Raw genomic sequence first — 19367 nt, forward strand, 5'->3', positions numbered from 1 at the left:
TATATACAATGGAATATTACTCAGCCATAAAAAGAAACGAAACTGAGTTATTTGTAGTGAGGTGCATGGACCCAGAGTCTGTCATACAGATTGAAGCAAGTCAGAAAGAGAAAAACAAACACCATATTCTAACGCACATATATGGGATCTAAAAAAAAAAAAAATGGTACTGATAAACCTAGTTGCAGGGCAGGAATAAAGACGTAGACATAGAGAATGGACTTGAGGACATGGGGTGGGAGGGGGAAGCTGGGGTGAAGTGAGAGTAGCATCCACATATATACACTACCATGTGTTAAATAGATAGCTAGTGGGAAGCAGCAGCATAGCACAGGGAGATCAGCTCGGTGCTTTGTGACAACCTAGAGGGGTGGGATAGGGAGGGTGGGAGGGAGGCTCAAGAGGGAGGGGATGTGGGAACATATGTATGCATATGGCTGGTTCACTTTGGTGTACAACAGAAACTGACACAGTACTGTGAAGCAATTATACTCCAATAAATATCTATTAAAAAGCCTCAAATTTCCACTTGAACTTGCTCCAAATTTGTTTCCCATTTCCCTTTCTGGCAACAATGACCTACCTAGCATGTGTTACGTTTTGTGTAATAATTACAGAAGTTCTGGGCGAACTCCAAAATTCATGGGCTGTCATCACCTCATGTAACACAGAAAAAATATCTGTATCTTAGTCAAGAAAACTAACAGAAGAGAGAGTGTTGTAATATTCCCAATGAGATACTCTCAAAACTATTGCTTTTATTTTTTTTCTGTGTAATTCTGCATGAGACATATCAAAGGTCTTTCCCCCCTTTTCCCTATTCTTGGTATAAGGAAAATAAATCCAAAGATATAAAACAATCTTGAAATCACACTGCTATTATTAACAGTTAATAATAATAATCTTACATTTATGTTCTGCTTCATATCTCTTATGCGTGATATTTTCAAGTTGAACTCAGATATTATGAGCACTCCTTTTTAGAGTAGAAAAAACTAAGAACCAGGGAGATAACCTATCCTCAGATGAGCACAATGGGACTAAAACACCTGTCTCCAGGCTCCTCAGTAAACAGTCCTGTATCCTAAAGCTGTAGGTGTTCACAATGGCATCATTTGATAAGCCTATGAAAGTAAAGTTGTTTAGCATTTCAAATATAAATAGGATGTAGACATTATCCAAGGTGATGCAGTGAAACTGAAATAACTCGGCTAGTCCTAAAGGGATAAGTTACACTAATATCAATGAAATGCTATCATGACAATATCCTTAAAATAAGTTCTCCACAGCTCAAATACTTATGCAACTCTCAAGTGACCAGGTGGGATGCCACCAGAATAATCAGACCAGCATCATTCACCAAAAACCCACCCTGTACCCAAAGGCAACCTAATGATTAGGACACCGGACACCAGAACCCAGGGGCCCCTGGACCACCAACACCCACTCCTCTCTCCCCATTCCACCTCCTGAAGCACATCACTCCCTCATCTTTGTCCCTCCCTGTACTTTCCAAGAGCAGGACCACCAGAATCACTATGGATGCTACCTAGAACATTTACTGGGGATATTTCAGCTCAAGGGAAATGCAAGGCCAGAAAAAACAGAGACATGTTCCAAATCTCTGAAGAGTTTTGTTTATGAGTCAGGCTACCATCTGCTCAATAACCCAGGCTGTATCAGTGTGATCAGGAGTTGCAAACCTTCTCCATAAAGGGCCAGATAATAATATTCTAGGCTTCTTGGTCAAAGGTCTATGTGGCCACTACTCAACACTGCAGTCGTAACATGAAAGTAGCCATCAACAAGTGCCAAATGTGGTTGTGTTCCAATAAAACTTTACTCACAAAAACAGCTGTTGGTTTGTAGTCTGCCAAGCCCTGACCTTAAGGATAGTTTTTGCTTAACCTTCATTCCCACATCTCAAATGGGCAATTCTTGTGAATTATGGCTGACAGAATTTAGCTAGTTAGCTCGACCTAGGGATCACCCACTGTCAATCATAGCACCCAACTGAGAATTCCAATAACAACAATATCAACAGTAGCAAAAGTACTAATAGTGTCAAAAACAGCAAGAAGTAATATTAGGTACATTATCCCAGGGATTTGTTAAATTTTTCACACACATCCTCTCATTTCATTCCCATTAACATCTCTATGAGGGAAGTTCTATTAATTATTCCTATTTCAAAGAAGGGGAGACTGAGGCTCCAAGCAGGTAAATGCCCTCCCAACATCATAAAGATATTAAGAGATAAACCTTACATTTGGACCATAGTCTATGTGACTTTAAAATTCACACTCTCACATATAATACCCCCCAATGCACCAATGCCTTTATCTTAGGAAGAACTAAGACAAACTTGTGAATTAGAGTCATGAGATTAAAAGCTGGACCATTAAATCAATCTTTGAGAAGTGGCCTGCTTCACCTCCGCTAAATGTAAAACCATTCCCCTCTGCAAATAATGACCTTTCTTTTGGCAGTCCAACTTTCCAAGCAACATTTATACCTAGAGGTAATACCTGCAGTTCATAGTTCACCATCTGGTACACTGTGGTTTTAAGGCCCTTGTCTGAAGTACCAAAGGTGACAGGCAACAACTCTTACTCCTTCCTGCCCTTTCTTTATCTATTTGCCAAATGCTAAGGAGTGTCTCTAAAGGATCCCAAGTGTTCTTGACATGAGAACCAATATTTCACTACTTTGCTGAAAATAACCACGGATACCATGGAATTTTCAGGAAGGTGTTTAAAGTATAGGACTATAAACCATCAATTGATACTTCTCTCATTCTTTTCTTCTTTTATTTTTATTTTTTCCATTACACCTAGCAAGTTACTCCACTGGTTCTTCCAAGCCAGTCTATAGCCTTCTGGGGGATTCTTCAAATGACTGTCTTCTCCTGATTCCAGGAAAAAAAAAAAAAACAACTAAAACAGAGGTTGACAAACTATGGCCTGTGGACCCTATCTAACCGGCCGCCAATTTTAGTACAACCTGAAAAGAATGGTTTCTCTATTTTTAAATGGTTGAGGGAAAAAAAAGTCTAAAATATAAGATTTCCTGACACATGCAAATTATAATAAATTCAAATTTCATTGTTCATAAACCAGTTTTTATCAGAACACAGACAGTTCGTCCATCTACCTATGGCTGCTTTTGCACTATAAGGCAGACTTGAGTAGCTGCAACAGAGACCATATGCCCTGCAAAGCCCAAGATATTTACTACTGGGATCTTTATAGAAGAGCACGCCAACCTGCTGAAGATGAACGAGTAGCCCTTCTACCGACAGAAACAGTTCCCAAATCCAGACACAATGCATTCCAGAAATACAAAATGGAGACTCATTAAGTCCACCAGAGTTAAGAATATCAACAAATGCTCCATCCTAAAGACTGCACTAATTATGTCCATTCTTAACTAAGTAATGGGAACAATTTTGGGCCCTTCACTCCTTCACTGTCATTTGCAATTGTAGATGCTGATGGGATATAACTTCCAATTTCCCAACAGCATTATTATTCGAAATTGATGAACTGTAAATAGCAGGCCACTTTATGCTCTTCCTAACTGATATCAGAGCCACAGAGTACAAAACGATAAATTTTCTTTGGGTTTCTTGGCAAGAAGCTATATATATGTAATTTCGGCCTTCATCTCCCAATTTCCTTCATTTATCAGAAATGGTGACAAAAAGGCTCTAATTAGATAACTCTAATCACAAGGAACAGGGTGTGATGGAAGACTTCAGAATCACTATCTGTTCCTTGCAAAACAAAACAGATAGACTATTCTCCCTGTAGGGGCAGGAGATTTATCAACAGACCAAAGGATGCAAAAAGCCAATAGATAAGGTGTAATTAAAGATCAGGCCTATAAATTTTACACTGACATGAATTTAACAGGATTTGCGGGTGGAAACTCAGGGTTTAAAACCAGAGTAGCATTATGAAAATAATACCTTTCAGTTCTGCATGCAACAACATTGCATAATGCACAGATTTATTATTAAGACTAATACTCCATGCCTCCAAGCACTTTCATACAAAAATTTGAATTATTCAGTGCTAGAGTGATTTCCAGAGTGGTCTGTCTTCCTCAAGCATTCCTCCTTAATTAGCTGCACTACATTTTCCATGTATTTTTGTGCACCAAAATCTCTTTTAGAAATAACAATCCACCTATCTTATTTTTGATAGTTGTTAGAAGCATAAGCCAGAAAGGCCTATATATTCTTGCAGATCTTCTTTTTGTTGTTGTTGTTGTTTTGCCCCTTCAAATGTAAGAAAATTATTTCCAATGTAGCATTCAACATAGTTTTAACAATGCTCTCTCTCTTCACTGGCTCAAAGGAGAAATGTGAAAAAAAAAATGAAACAAACTACAGAAACACCGTAGAGGGCTGAAATACATTCAACTAAGAAGATTTGATTTGAAAATAAAGTTGCGTTTCTTAGATTAAAGCATAATAGGTCATTTTGATACGTGACGCGCTGTAATATTTAGCAGCTATTTAGCAGCTGAAGACTAGGCTTATATTTTCTGCTCTCTGAAATCACAGCCACTGGAAAGAGACAAGAAAAGGCCGCGTCTTTCGGAAAATTACAAGTTTGGTACAATAATTCAATAACAAGTAAAGTTCAGAAATAAATGCAAATTGAGGGGAAAACAGCAGGTTGAGAAAACAGGTGGGAGAGATAAATTAAGGTACTTATCACCTCGAGGAAAAACAGGCTTGAATATTTCAACTTTTAGTGAACTACAAAAGGTTTGAACAAACAGAAATCAGGCGTGAGAGTGATTAAAAGTGTGCTTTCGAGTGAATTTAATGGGATGTGAACTGGCCTGTATGATCGCGGTGGGAACCAGTCAACTCACCCGAGTAGGCCCAGTACGGGTCGCCGGAAGCCTTGCGCCTGCGGATCTGCGCCGAACTGCCCTGTCTGTTCTCGTGCAGGGCCCCCATGTAGCCTTCTGTCAACGCTGCAAGACAGGAGAGCCGCGGTGAGTCAAAATCATCACCCCGCTGGACACAGGAGGGGTGTCAAACGCACACAGCCCAGTGACCACCTAGAAGCACAGACCTTGGGGGTAACTGAACAGAACCTCCTGATTTTACAGAAAAACAACTACAGGAGAACCTACAGAGATTACCAGGATTATTATTAATACTAATAATAGCTTACAATGAGCCTTCTCTCTGTGCCATGAACTCAAGATGCACTAAACAGTTTACATACATTATCTTATATAATTCCCAACGAACCACCAGGCAGTAGATACAATGTCTCAATAATGGGTCCATTCAGATAAGCAAACTGAAGCTTAGAATAGTTGAGTAACTTAGGCTTGCCCAAGGTCATACAACTGTAGGCCTAGAACCCACGGTTCTGGTTCCAACTATATACATAAGCCTATGTCCTAGGTGCACAGGGCCTCTAGCCTTATTTGATCTTCATCGAGCAAGGGGTCATTCCATCTCTTTTACAGATGGAGGAATGAAGGCTCAGAGACACTAAGTAACCAGTCCCAGGTCACACAGCTGAGTATGCAGCAGATCAAGGAACCGAATACAAGCATGCCCGCCACAAATCTCAGGCCTCTGCCATCCAAACACAGCACGGTCTGAGGCCTGGAAGGCACCCCACGGTGTGAACCAGTCCTCCACATACTTTGGACCCCAGATAGTCACCTGTTATATCTGAAGATATGAAGCTTGAAACCCTCTAAGGCCAGCAATGTTCAGAAAAGAAACACTGCTTAATGATGTATTTCTTTGAAAACGCAGAATGAATCCAATCTCCTACCCCAATATGGAGAGCTTCCATCTGCCTGCTACAGTGTTCAAAGCCCTCCGCTCCCAGCTACTTCATGGATGCAAATTTCTTTTGTGGTGAGCCCACACCTGAATGCACTGATGTGTAAGAAGACAAGTATCACAGGTGCCCAGAATCCAAAATGAATTGGAACTGCACTTCAAACAATACATCCCAGCTGTCTGTGTTAATATTTAAATGCACCCAAACAAAATCAAGTGTGCCTTTGAAAAGCAAGAAAAATGGTTAGAGGAACTGTATATTCATATTCAGTTTAAGACTAAGATGGCACCAGGAAAGCACAATACATTATTCCAAATTAGTCAGAGTAGTGATAATAATAATCACCTCACCATGATGGCATTAGCTTTGCTGACAACGTGATGGGTCATGAAGAAAAATTAGGAAACATGTAAAGTACTTTATGCTTGCACGTTAATTGCAAAGACTGGCTTTAAAAGAGACAATGCTTGAACAAAGCTCCTCCACAGAGATGAGCCCTTTAGAGGGAAATAGGAATCTTGTAAAATCCAAACACACATTACCAAAGTAAACCTGGTGTCATCTATGCATGCTCTTTGGTCCTGAATGACGAAGTCAAAACCTAAGTTACTAACCATTTTTAAAGTAAGATGAAGGTTTAGATACATATGGTCCAATACATCCTATACTCTTGCAGATGAGCCATTCAGAGCCTCAGGAAGTTGACCATTCTAAGCTTCTACGGATCAAAAATAAAATTTCCCATCTCCTAGTCTCCTAATCTATTTTTCCCTCCACTAAAGCATACTAAATAAACAATTGCTCAGCTTCCTTGTCTGTTCACAGTAACTTGTGTTACCTTCATAATGATCCTATGAGGCTGGTATTTTTAACTCCATTTTACAGACAAGGAAACTGAGGCTCAACCACATACCCACTAAAAAGTTTCCTAATTGTTCGACTGATTTATTTTCTATGCATATGGGAAACATCTTATGTACCTGTCTTCTATGCTTCTTAGAGCTAATTCACTCTGAGTAATCACTCACAAATCAAGACAATGAGTAAAAAAAACTGTGTCCCCATTCCCACACATACCACTGGGGCTAGGGACGCAGTTTACAGTGATTCGCCGGCTTAAGTCAAACAAGGCCCACCCTTGGACCTGGCAAGGATGGAGGCAACATGACGTGGTTGTCCAATCCATGACTCGTGACCTAGCAGGTGGAGTGGGTGTGATGATTACCAAAACAGAGACTTGGCAACAAATTTCCACTATGTTATCAGGCATTTAAAAAGCACTACGCACCCAGAGCTGAAAAAGGTGCTCTGCCAATAGTAGCTGGTGGTGTCCTTATACCAATCTTATGAGGCTGGTATGTTTAGCCCCAGCGATACATATGTTTGGGAATGGAGACACCAGCCAATCAGAGAGATTCTTCTCTCTCTTGCTGAAGGTGTTATGACATGAGCTGGAAGCTTCAAGGGGATGGTTGAGGGTCAAGCAGGGGATCAGTAGAGGCGCTCAAAAATGGAACCAAGCAGGACTTCCGTGGCGGTTTAGTGGTAAAGAATCCGCCTTACAATGCGGGGGACGCAGGCTCGATCGCTGGTCGTGGGACTAGAATCCCACATGCCGCAGGGAAACTGAGCCCTTGTGCCACAACTACTGAGCTCGCACACCTCAACTAGAGAGAGAAAACCCACATGCTACAATGAGAGAGAAGCTCACACACCGCAAGGAAAGATCCTGCATGCCGCAACAAAGATCCTGCACGGGTGCCGCAGCTAAGACCTGACACGACCAAAAATAAAATAAATAAATAAATAAATAAATAATCTTTAAATAAAACAAAAAAATGGAACCAAGCCAGAGAAAGCAGAATCTATGGATCAATTCTGTTGACAAAATTGAAGCTCAGGATAAACCCAATTTGAAACCAACCCTCTAGAAGGCTTTATAGTTACATGAACCAATCACTTACCAAAGCTCACTTTTCCCCCAGTGACACTCATGTGACCTTGGTGACCTTCAAACAAGTCACTTCAACACCTAATCATCAATTTTTCCATGCACAAAAGGCCATTGTTGGACTAGAGCTCTGACTCTGACTCTGGCTGCTTTAAAAACAAGACAAAAAACAAAACAAACAAAAACCCTATGCCCTGGACCCTACCTCCAGAGATTCCACTTTAATTGGTCTGGGGTGGGACCAAGATATCAGCCCTTTTTTTAAAACGTTCTCCAGGTGATTCTATTTTGCAGCCAGAGATAAGAACCACCAACTTCCCTGCTGAGCTAGACCTGAGGCCCTGCTATCTGTGACACTATTAACTTACCCTCACAGCCTGTGACTTGACAGGCTAAGCCTGTCTTAATTCTAGTAAAGACCTGGCCACCGAAATGAATAGCCTGCTGCCTAAATCACACCAGTGTGGCGCTGACCTGAGCAATTAGACAAGCAAATCTAAACTGAACCAGAGTTCCAGCCAGATTCGGCTCACAAACAAATGAACCAGGTATAAAAGTAAAGAAGGAATGAGGATATTCATTTATACTCTTTACAGAAGATCACACTAGAATCACAGTCTCCGTCACCAGTCCCCTCTTCTTTTTTTTTTTCCTGAAAGGGAAGTGCCTTTTATTTCTCAGAACTTTTGAGAATATTAGGGTGCAGCAAAGGAGGACAAAGCCCGCCAGCAGCTGCATCACGCATCCTGCTGGGAATGCAAAGCCACGGAGTCCAGAGCTTCATCAGGTAAGTGTGAAAATGTCCAAGTACTTAGAAGTAGACCCTAATCGCAACAGTCTTTAACCGGACTGGATACAGGCTATAGGTTTTAGCGTCCCACACACGTCACCTCTCCAAACCCACTAACCTATTAATGAAAAAGCAAGTCTACAAAGATATATCCAACTCAAGAAACAAGGGAGGGACACATCAGAAGGTCCGCCCCTGACACTGCAAAGTAATGGAATCCATACCCCAAAGCACAGATACTTTCCCAGCCATACGTCACACTGCGGTGTAAGGCATCTGCACTGAGCAGTGGAACTGCCTGTCTGAAGGGGGTTCACTTGGGCCAAATGTGAGAGGTGTGGCTTTGCTGTATAAAGACCGACAGACTAGAAGTGACAGAGGGGGCAGGGCCGTCCCAAGGAAGGTGGGTTAACGCCCTCATCACCACACTCCCCAGAGTATTGAGGAACAATGTGGGTTGTACCCAGCGAGGTGAGAATGGGCAGGAAAACCTGCATCTGAAGGGCATGCTGCATGGCCTATGAAGGGCTCTAAGCTCCCTGAGACAAGGAGCTCTCAGCCTACCTCCCATGATGGAGCTTGGCATATGGTGTGTATTCAGTAATGAGTGAGTGAATAAATATATGAGCACCAGAAAGGCTCACGGTGCCTGCGTTGGAGGCTAGAGTACGTGTGTGTGTGTGTGTGTGTTGGTGTGTGTGTGTGTGTGTGTTGGTGTGTATGTGTGTTGGTGTGTGTGTGTGTTGGTGTGTGCTTATATGAGCCATAAGCAAAAACACAATCTTCTCCTCTACTGTCTCGCTTTTTAAACACCACTCTCCTATCAGAAACAGCAAACATCTAAAACGTGAAGCTGGAAGGAACTAGCTTGAGTATCTAATAAGCAATTCTTTAGGAATCAACTCAGAAATGAACCAGGTAGCAAAGGACTTCATCACGCCAGCACCAGATCTCTCTTTTTAACACATCAACTATTCATTAAAGATAACTATATTTAGTTTTCCCTTTTATTCCATCTATGTCAGTAGTGTGTGAGTTCTTTTTTCCCAAATAAGAACATAATCATGTATTACTGGCACCTGCATGATTGAAAACAAAGTTTCAAGTCCCTTCTTCAAATGTGTTTTGATCATATGACAAACTATTTCCTAAAAGTAACTTTTAAAAATTATTACTTGAACAGCAGTCAAAAATTGTATATGGAGTATATTAAGCAACGTAATGTCTCATTGGCAAGGAGCAGAGATTTGCAAAAAGAAACAATCTGTGGTTCCCAAGTAAAGATACAGACTCAGCACACCAAATTCAATCAATTTTAATATTCTTCATACTCTTCTAAACTCCAATGGCCACCTAACGGCGGCATGGCAATGATATGGTGAGGCTGTGAATCATGCTATTGATTTTCAGTATCTTCTGTGCAGAAAATTAAATTATGCATAAATTATGCAAATGCATGCCTTTGCGGATCCTTACCTTCATGTCAAATTGCTTACTTGCTTATGTCAGCAGCTTAATTACACAATTAAAAATGGTGCATGCTTATGAAAATATGTAGTTTCACTCCTCAGAACAGACAGAAAGTGTAAACCTGCCTATGGTTATCACGTGACTACCAAGAGGGAGGAGTTGGTGTTATGCAAACATACATTCCGTATTCTCCCAAGTTCTGTAGCACCAAGCGGGCTACGGTTTATGGAGCTAAAGTCGGCTGACAGCGGAAAGCTCAGGAGGGCTTTCAGTGGTTTACAATGTTTCAAGGAATTGGGTTTGCAGTGATGTAACAAGTGTAGAAGACAGAAAGGATGCCCAACTATATACTGCCATACACTCCTCTTCAAAGAGGCTGTCTCTAGGGAAACTTTAACCAAACCACGCACATGGCTAACAAACCTGGACATGAGAAATATCAAACCTGGGTAGCCTACAAGGGTGTGGATAGTATAAAAATAATATGATTTTCTAAAGGGAAAACCCAGCTACACCCATCACCCAGGAGAATGTGTCTCTCAATGTCGACAGTACAAAAGTAGAGATTTCAAAACCAGTAATTAACTAGCCAATGATTCCCACAGCTCACTCAGCAGTAGGAATCTTAAGTAGGTTACTATGCAGAAAGCTGACTGAGTGACAGGTCTTTTCATCAGGGAGTCTTCAGAAACTATATCACCTCTCAGAACTTGTACGGAGACTACCTCATTTCCAGCCTGAAGCGAAAAAGATAATAACATTTCCAGGCCCAAAGGCCCAATCCTTTCCTACAAAAATATCCTAAGAGCTACCTACCCCAGAAGATATCAACAAAACTGTTTCCTATGTGCATGATTTAATTTCCCAGAGCCATCAGACAGAGTTGATAACAATAAATGTTTTTATTCTGGGAATATAAAAGCAGATGTGTATCCCATCTGCCTTAACTATATCTTCAGGAGGCTTTGGTATAATTCTTACTCTCAGTGTTTTACAGAAATTTTGACTTGAGGAGGAAAAAGAGTTTCAAGCTGTGTTAACTCTTCTGTGTTAACGTAACAGGCTGAATATTTTTCATACCAAGAGACTAGCTCCTCTAAACACTACATCAAATCACATTCTTGACATAGATGTCTTTTCTTGAGTTTTATGGTCAGAGAGAAGGGTCACTGTATCTACATGAGATTAAAAGTAAACATATTTACATATTGATAAAGAATATTTTTCTTCCAAAATTGCAAACGTGTAAATTGAAATTACAGAGTACAACTAACATCTTAACTGTTTTTGACAAAAGTGGTCCATTGACACATGCATTTGTATATCTGAAAATGAAAGGAAGTCAGAGGTGCCTACAAAGAAAGGAAAACTGTGGCCACCAAGCGTTTCAAAATACCCATGGCGTTCCTCCACATTACTGTTTCATCTTAACCATATTGAACCAGCAGTGTCCATGTGATCATAGCAATGTTATGGTCTCCTATAGGGGAGTGTGATTATATGACAGAAGTTATGTAAAGGTGAAACCAGAGTCCATTTATAATGAGAACAGCCCCAAATGCCATCTAAAACAAAGTCCCATATCTTGTACCCAAAGCAAAATAGTGTAGTGACACTTGAGGGTATTTCCACTTAACTATATGTCCAATTCTAGGTCATTCCAAAGGACTCAGAAGCCCGGGAGAACTGGTCAGCTTCCATCCAAAACTGAAAACATCAGAACAAAGAAATTCTGGCTCCCCAGTGCCAGAATGAAAATTACTTTAGGATGATGGATGGATGGCTCTCATACAAAGAGTCCTAGTTCTCTGCCAGAGTTACTGCCAAAAATAAGCCCACTAAAAATAAGTAACAGGCCCTCACATTTTCAAATTCAGAATGCGTATTTCCAGAATGGCAGACAAGCAGTTAAGCAGGCTGTTTGTATTTATTATAACTGCTCATACAACAAACAAATTAAAGATCCCTCAAGGATGGTGAAATCTCTCTATCAAGTATAATTTTCTCTAAATTTTAAAGAGCATTTAAGAACATTAAATCCCACACAACGGCCTAAAATGAATAAATCTTTATCTTTTTTATGACTACAATAGGCAAAATTATCAAATTATAGTTAAAGTAATTAAATATTCCATCAGCCTCTCATCTCCTTTGTGCCTGTACTTCAATTAATTGTAGTAAAATGTACTTAGTGAGTGTCCCAAAAAGTAAATCAAGAAGTGCATTCCTTTGTAACTACTGCATTACAAATGGTCCCTCTGGTTGTTTGTGATACTGAGCTAAGCTCAAATACAATAGATCATATTACACTAGATTACCTATTTTATCACATTCAAATGTACCTATTGTTCCAACTACAAAAAAAGTATTTTTCATCATCCAAAGTGATAAAGAGACCTAACAGACAGCCATGACTTTTTTTTTTTTTTTTAAGTAAAGTAGATTACTAAAACTTACAGGCAGTTCAAGGGAAAAAAGGAATCACACAGCAATGTAATATCCTAGGGGGACAAAGAACATATTTTTTACAGGCTTGTAAAAATTACTTAAGTCAGGTAGTGAAGCAAAATAATGAACTTCTATTTGTTATTTTACTCTAAAATAACACTGATAACAAAAGGCAGAATCTTTTTTTTTTTTTTTTGAATCAGACAGGGCTAAAAGGGACAAAAAATTAGAGCAATTCATCTGCTATCAACTATATCATAGTTTAAAAACTTCAGAAATAAAAAACACGCTTCCCAACAGGTCCGAGAAAGGGTACACTTGAACAAATGATTTATGTGGAGGCTCATTATACATTTGTGATGAAAATCTGAAAAATATCACAGTTCACTCTTTCTCAGAGGCACCCTCCTAAAAAAGAACTGGACTGCTGATATCAAACATCATATAGAAATAACTCAACCAACCCTTCCAATCCATTTTAATCTGTTTGGTTCTCAAAGAATCAAGTTTCTTGGTTCTGTAAGATTCCTGGGAAAATGAGGATTAAGCATAGATGGTGTTTTAGCGATATCCACTGCCACAGATCTGTACTTCCAATTTTACAACTGTGCCATCTCTTTGAATCCTTCGTGATCAACAGAACAGGTAAATTCAGATTCGCCATTACAACCGGTGGCCACCACGCTGAATACAGCCATGGACCCAGATGTCTTGTTTCACCCATTGTATGTGTTTGCATGCGTGTGTGTTTAATTAGTTGTCAACTTGAGAAAATCCAAGAAAGAACTCCAATATCTGTATTTTTTAATGAGAAATATGAACTTTGTTCTCAAATAGCACCAATATGTTATGTGAATAGAGACTAGCTCTTTAGAGAAGAATCATGACCCTGCCCATGTCAAGTCCCTTTCTTATCTAGTTCCTATGGCCATTTGGGTTTGCCACCTACGGCTTGGCCCAATAACAGATTATTTACTAACTCAATCTTTGCCTATGAGGAAGGTATTATTAAAAGTACTATCAATACAGTGGCTCATATACTTCTTCCAATAATCTTGTGGCTTAGGTACAATTATTTAGAAAAGGCATGTAACTTGCCTAAGAACACACAGCCCTGAACCAGATATTCCTCTCAAGCCTGTACAGCTGACACTATACTACAACTATTCTTCACAAAATCGAATTTTAGGAATCATAGAAATATCTGTGAGTTAACAGTTACTCCACCTGCTGAAAAGTAAATAAACGTCACAAGTGAAAAACAGTTTCTCCATGGGCCTTCAAAAACTAAAAACCGGGGCTTCCCTGGTGGCGCAGTGGTTGAGAGTCCACCTGCCGATGCAGGGGATGCGGGTTCGTGCCCCGGTCCGGGAAGATCCCACGTGCCGCGGAGCGGCTAGGCCCGTGATCCATGGCCGCTGAGCCTGCGCGTCCGGAGCCTGTGCTCCGCAACGGGAGAGGCCACAACAGTGAGAGGCCCACGTACTGCAAAAAAAAAAAAAAAAAAAAAAAAAAAACAAAAAAAAAACCCAAAAACTAAAAACCTAACAATTTCAAAAGGAAGAAGCTGTCTAAGCCACTCTTCCCACCACTATTGCCAATTGTCTGAGATAAAATCTAGTTCTGACAGTACTAACAGAAAAATGTAGAGGGATTTTTCTAATATGATATTGAGAATATCCAACTACAATTATACAAACACTGGTTATTTGTCTATAAAAAGAAAGTCACTCATATAAAAGCAGAAATAAATATTAAGTTACAACTTGAATTAGGGAAACAAAGTGATACATTGATTAACAAATTTTCTTCATTTTTTCTCGTTTAAAATGTATAACTATAAATGCCTGATACATTTTTATCCCTGAGAAGAATAAGCTTTATAACTTGGGCCTTTTATATAGCTGAGTTATACATACACATATAGTCCCTGTGAAACACTGCATGAACAATATTCAACAAAATGGGCATTTTTCATAGAATGAAAAGAAACGGGAAAAGAAAACTCTATTTAAATGTTGGGTGCCCATTTCAAAACTATGGCACATCTACAAACCCTAGCAAAATGTGCCATGATGCACATTTCCAGAACGTGGAGAGAGCAAGCTTCATAGTGACAAAAATACTCACCAAGCTAGTACCCAACTACCCAAGTAGATGGTAGAAAACACACTGAGGCACAAGCCCTAAGCTCTGGGTTTAGGGATCACATACAGAGGGCATTCCAACCATGACACCCCTTGCTCAAGACACCAGACACCAGTCACAGTGTGGATAGACACGAATGGCTAGTTAACCCAGGAACCTGTGACCTCTGGGGCCACGTTAAAGACACCACGTCATTCCTGGTCAGCGAGCCACTCCGTGGCCTTTAGCTGTGTATGCGTGCACTGCTAGGCAACAAAGTTCCCACTCTACCTCCACACTATCTGTTTAAGTGGTTCCTAACTCCTTCTGGCCAAAAGGAGAATCTCTAGGGAATTTGGTAAGATTTAGGCAAATATTCCTGGTCTTTCCAAGGCAGGATACTAGTACACTAAGACATTCAACAGCACATACCATACCCCGCATTACTCCTGCCATCTCTGACCTTTCTTTCCGCTAGCGGGTCAATCAATCCATACATAAATTATAATTTGTCTACGCAGTGAAACAAATATGAAAATTAAATGAAACAAGCATGATACAGTAAGGAAAAATAGAAATAGGGAAGGAAGGTAGAGAGATTAATCAGGGAAGTAGGTATCATTTTAGTTGAAGATATTGATGCACAGAATGGAAGGACAGAGGTCAAGACAGGGGAAAAGCATGTATGAGGATGTTGAGGCGGGAAAGAAGGTGGCATAAGGAGGTCAGGCTGGCTGAAGCTTGGTGAGCTGGTGGGGGGAGAAGAAGGAGGTTGAAGAAGAACAAGTGCAACATCCTACAGGATGAGCTTTGAATGAGCTTGAGAAGGCAATGAAGGACTCCAAGAGGACAACCAATAGTCTAATATGTGCTTTCCTTTAAAACAGCTCTCTTGATATATAATGGGCTTTAGTATATTTAGAGTTCTGCAACCGTTACCATTATCTAAATTTAGAACACTGTTATCAATGTACACTTTGAAAAGGTGACTCTGCTGTGGCAGGGGGACTGGAGGGAGGCGGGCAAGAGCAGAAAACAGTGGCTCATCACCTGGGCCCCCAGGGTGAGTGAAGACAAATCATTCATAAAATGTGCAGGACGCCGGTGCTCCTGCAGGGAAAGTTTTGAGCAAATAGCAGCCTAATATTTATATTCACCTGACCAAATGCCTACTCAGCTCATTTTTATTTTTATTTTTTTAACATCTTTATTGGAGTATAATTGCTTTACAATGGTGTGTTAGTTTCTGCTTTATAACAAAGTGAATCAGTTATACATATACATATGTTTCCATATCTCTTCCCTCTTGCATCTCCCTCCCTCCCACCCTCCCTATCCCACCCCTCTAGGTGGTCACAAAGCACCGAGCTGATTCAGCTCATTTTTAGTTTTATTTTGCTATTATTTTCTACAATTTCCCTTTGCCCTTTTTTGCATAAATTAGGATTTGCACTAGTTTCATCAAGCAATTAATTGCTTATACATGTCAATTTTAAAAAAGATATTAGTAAGAGGCAAACTAGAAGCAACTATTTACAAATACAATGAGGAAAAGAAAGAAGGCAAGAATACTCATTATCACTGTATTTTCTTTTACAGCTAAATTGTGTATAACTATATTCTCAATATCTTATAAGAAAAAAAATTACCTGCCTGTATGATGCTTGTAGAGGTACAGACCACCCTACTATGGATGTTGAAGGACGCTTAGGTGGGTGATATATTTTAGAAAACAATTTTATCATTGTTTAAACATGGACATTGCATGGTTGTAAGCCCAATTGGCTTCTCCCTGCCTCCCCAGATGATTCTAAAAAAAAAAAAAAAAACTCCCATATTGACATAAAAGCAGACACACAGATCAATGGAACAGAATACAGAGCCCAGGAAAAAAACCTACACATATATGGACAATTAATTTACAACAAAAGAGCCAAGAATATACAATGGGAAAAGAACAGTCTCTTCAAAAAATGATGCTAGGAAAACTGGACAGCCACATGCAAAAGAATTAAACCAGACCACTATCTTACACCATACACAAAAATTAACCCAAAATGGATTAAAGACTTGAACATAAGAGCTGAAACCATAAAATTCCTACAGGAAAATGTAGGCAGTAAGCTCCTTGACATTGGTCTTAAGAGAGTTTTTTTGGATATGACTCCAAAGGCAAGGGAAACAAAAGCAAAAATAAACAAATGGGACTACATCAAACTAAACAGCTACATCAAACTAAACAGCAAAGGAAAAGCATCCATGAAACAAAGAGGAAACCTGCTGAATGGGAGAGGATATATGCAAATGATATACCCAATAGGGATTAATATCCAAAATAAATAAAGAACACATATAACTCAACAGCCATAAAACAAACAACCCAATTTAAAAAATGGGCAGAGGATTGAATAGACATTTTTCCAAAAAAGACATATGGATGGCCAAGATGCATATGAAAAGATGAAAGATGTTCAACATCATTAATTATCAGGGAAATGCAAATCCAAACCACAATGACGTATCACCTCACACCCGTCAGAATGGCTGTCATCTAAAAGACAACAAATTACAAGTGGTGGTAAGGATGTGGAGAAAAGGGAATCCTCATATACTGTTAGTGGAAATGTAAACTGCAGCGACTATGGAAAGCAGTATAGAGAGTCCTCCAAAAATTAAAAATAGAACTACCATATGATCTAGTTATTCCAGTTCTGGGTATTTATCCAAAGAAAAAGAAAACACTAATTTGAAAGGATATATGCATCCTTATGTTCACTGCAGCATTATTTACAATAATCAAGGTATGGAAGCAACCTAAGTGTCCATTGATAGATGAATGGATAAAGAAGATGTGACATAGATATACCATGGAATACAACATAGCCATAAAAAAGAAGAAAAGCTTGCCACTTGCAACAACATGGATGGACTTTGAGGGTATTATGCTAAGAGAAATAAGTCGGAAAGAGAAAAACACCATATGATTTCACTCATATATAAAAATCTAAAAAGCAAAAACAAATGAACAAACAGTATCAAACAAACAAACAAAATAAAACATCACTGATACAAAGAACAAACTGGTGGTTATCAGAGGGGAAGGGGATGGGGGTGGTCAACTGTATGGTGATGGATGGTAATTAGACTTGTGGTGGGGATCACTTTGAAGTATATGCGAATATAGAATTATAACGTTGTACACTTGAAACTCATAATGTTATATACCAATTTTACTTCAATTTAATGAATAAATAACGTTTTTATTTACCCCAAAATAAAATCAAAAGCCAAGCACCACGACCACAACAAAAAAGCCTGTCTCTTCCACAAGTAGGTGTGAGCAATAGAACAGTAAGGAACCCAAGTAAAGGACAATTAATAAATTAAATTACAGGAGTTCATCTCTGCAAGAGGACAAGATTTTGTCTTTAGCAATTGTTCAGGATTGTCTATAATAACGAAAAAGTATTCAGAGACAAGTATACTTTGTGGCTGGTGGGGAGATAAATTACCAAAATACTGATACCTCTCTCTCCATTATTCAAAGTCCGTACATAGGACCATTTCTACTTTCTGAAATACTAAGAAACAAGCCTCCCATAGGCTTGATTCAATTAATGTAATAGATCTGTCCCTGGAATTTAAAAGAAAAAAAGAACACAAGGAATTGGGTAGTATTGCCCAGGCAACCACTTTAATGTTGCTACTCAGAATATCCTAGGGCTACAAGTTCCTTTCTGTTATCTCCATTTTTATTAGGTGTTAGTTTTGCTTCCTTTCCAGCAAGAATGAGGTCTGCTTTGTTCTCAGTTGCAGAAAGAAATCATCAGGAGAAACACTGCACATTCTGCTTTGCTTCAAGAGGAGTTATTAACTTGAAATAACACAACACAAGTCTCAAGGACAAAAATTAAAAGGGCTATTACAATCTTAAATAAAATGATTTAATTAAAAACTCTAACCACATAAATATTTTCACCACATCACATCAAGATGGCTAAAGCATTTAACTCTAAATCTGCTTTAACTAGCTCTAAAAGCAGTTTCTTCAGCTAATTATATGAAAAAGATTCTTTTTCCTTTTTTTGGAAAAAGAACTGCTTAACCGAAAGTCTTTTTCTGATGAACAAATGGCAGCTACTGAATAAGCAGTTCGTTTCAGTTTTCTTTTTTGGTTGTGTCTTTCCTAAAACCTTCTCTGACTCTGGCCAATTATACTGTAAGAGTCAAATGGAAAAGCAGTTTTATGACTTTAGAAAGCTCAAGTCCAAAACTGAAAGTTCAGATCAATATTTCCTTTTTTCCTATCACTATCTATTTGTATACAAGAAGCTAAATAAAATCAATTGCAAGGAGACTTTTCAACTATGGATTTAAATCTTTTCATGACTCTGCAATACAGTCAAACTGGGGTTAAGAGGGGGAATCGAAAGACTGTTTCCTTTATTTTTTTTTTTTTATAAACATAATGATGCCGAAGGGCAACTTTGTATCTTTGGAGCCTTCCCTATCAGGCAACATTGAATGGAACAAATTGTTCCTTTGATTTTTAGACAGCTGATCAGAAAGATGTAGCATATGCAATAAAACACTCTGAAACAAATTGGTACAACCCATGTACCAAAACTACAGGCCTGTAGATGACAGAAATCCTGAGTGAATTTTGAAAAATAAACACTCCTTTAAATATTGCTTACAAAGGTTTACTAAACACATTTGCTCTGAAATATCACTTTTGCATCATCACTGAGTA

At 39.2% G+C, this 19367-nt stretch overlaps 1 protein-coding gene across 4 annotated transcripts in view; it reads right to left on the reverse strand.

The window, feature by feature from the left end:
* PTPRG (protein tyrosine phosphatase receptor type G) overlaps window positions 1-19367 on the reverse strand; it is a 747832-nt gene that overhangs the window by 560659 nt on the left and 167806 nt on the right. For all 4 annotated transcript variants that reach the window (XM_082638320.1, XM_082638318.1, XM_082638319.1 and 1 more), the window contains exon 2: window positions 4888-4992. In XM_082638320.1, coding sequence (XP_082494446.1) covers window positions 4888-4975 — 88 coding nt within the window. In that variant the 5' untranslated portion in view covers window positions 4976-4992. The remainder of the gene's footprint in view (window positions 1-4887; window positions 4993-19367) is intronic.

The sequence above is a fragment of the Mesoplodon mirus genome (genome assembly GCF_964341445.2).
Source record: "Mesoplodon mirus genome assembly, chromosome: 12".
NCBI classification, from domain to species: Eukaryota; Metazoa; Chordata; class Mammalia; order Artiodactyla; family Ziphiidae; genus Mesoplodon; species Mesoplodon mirus.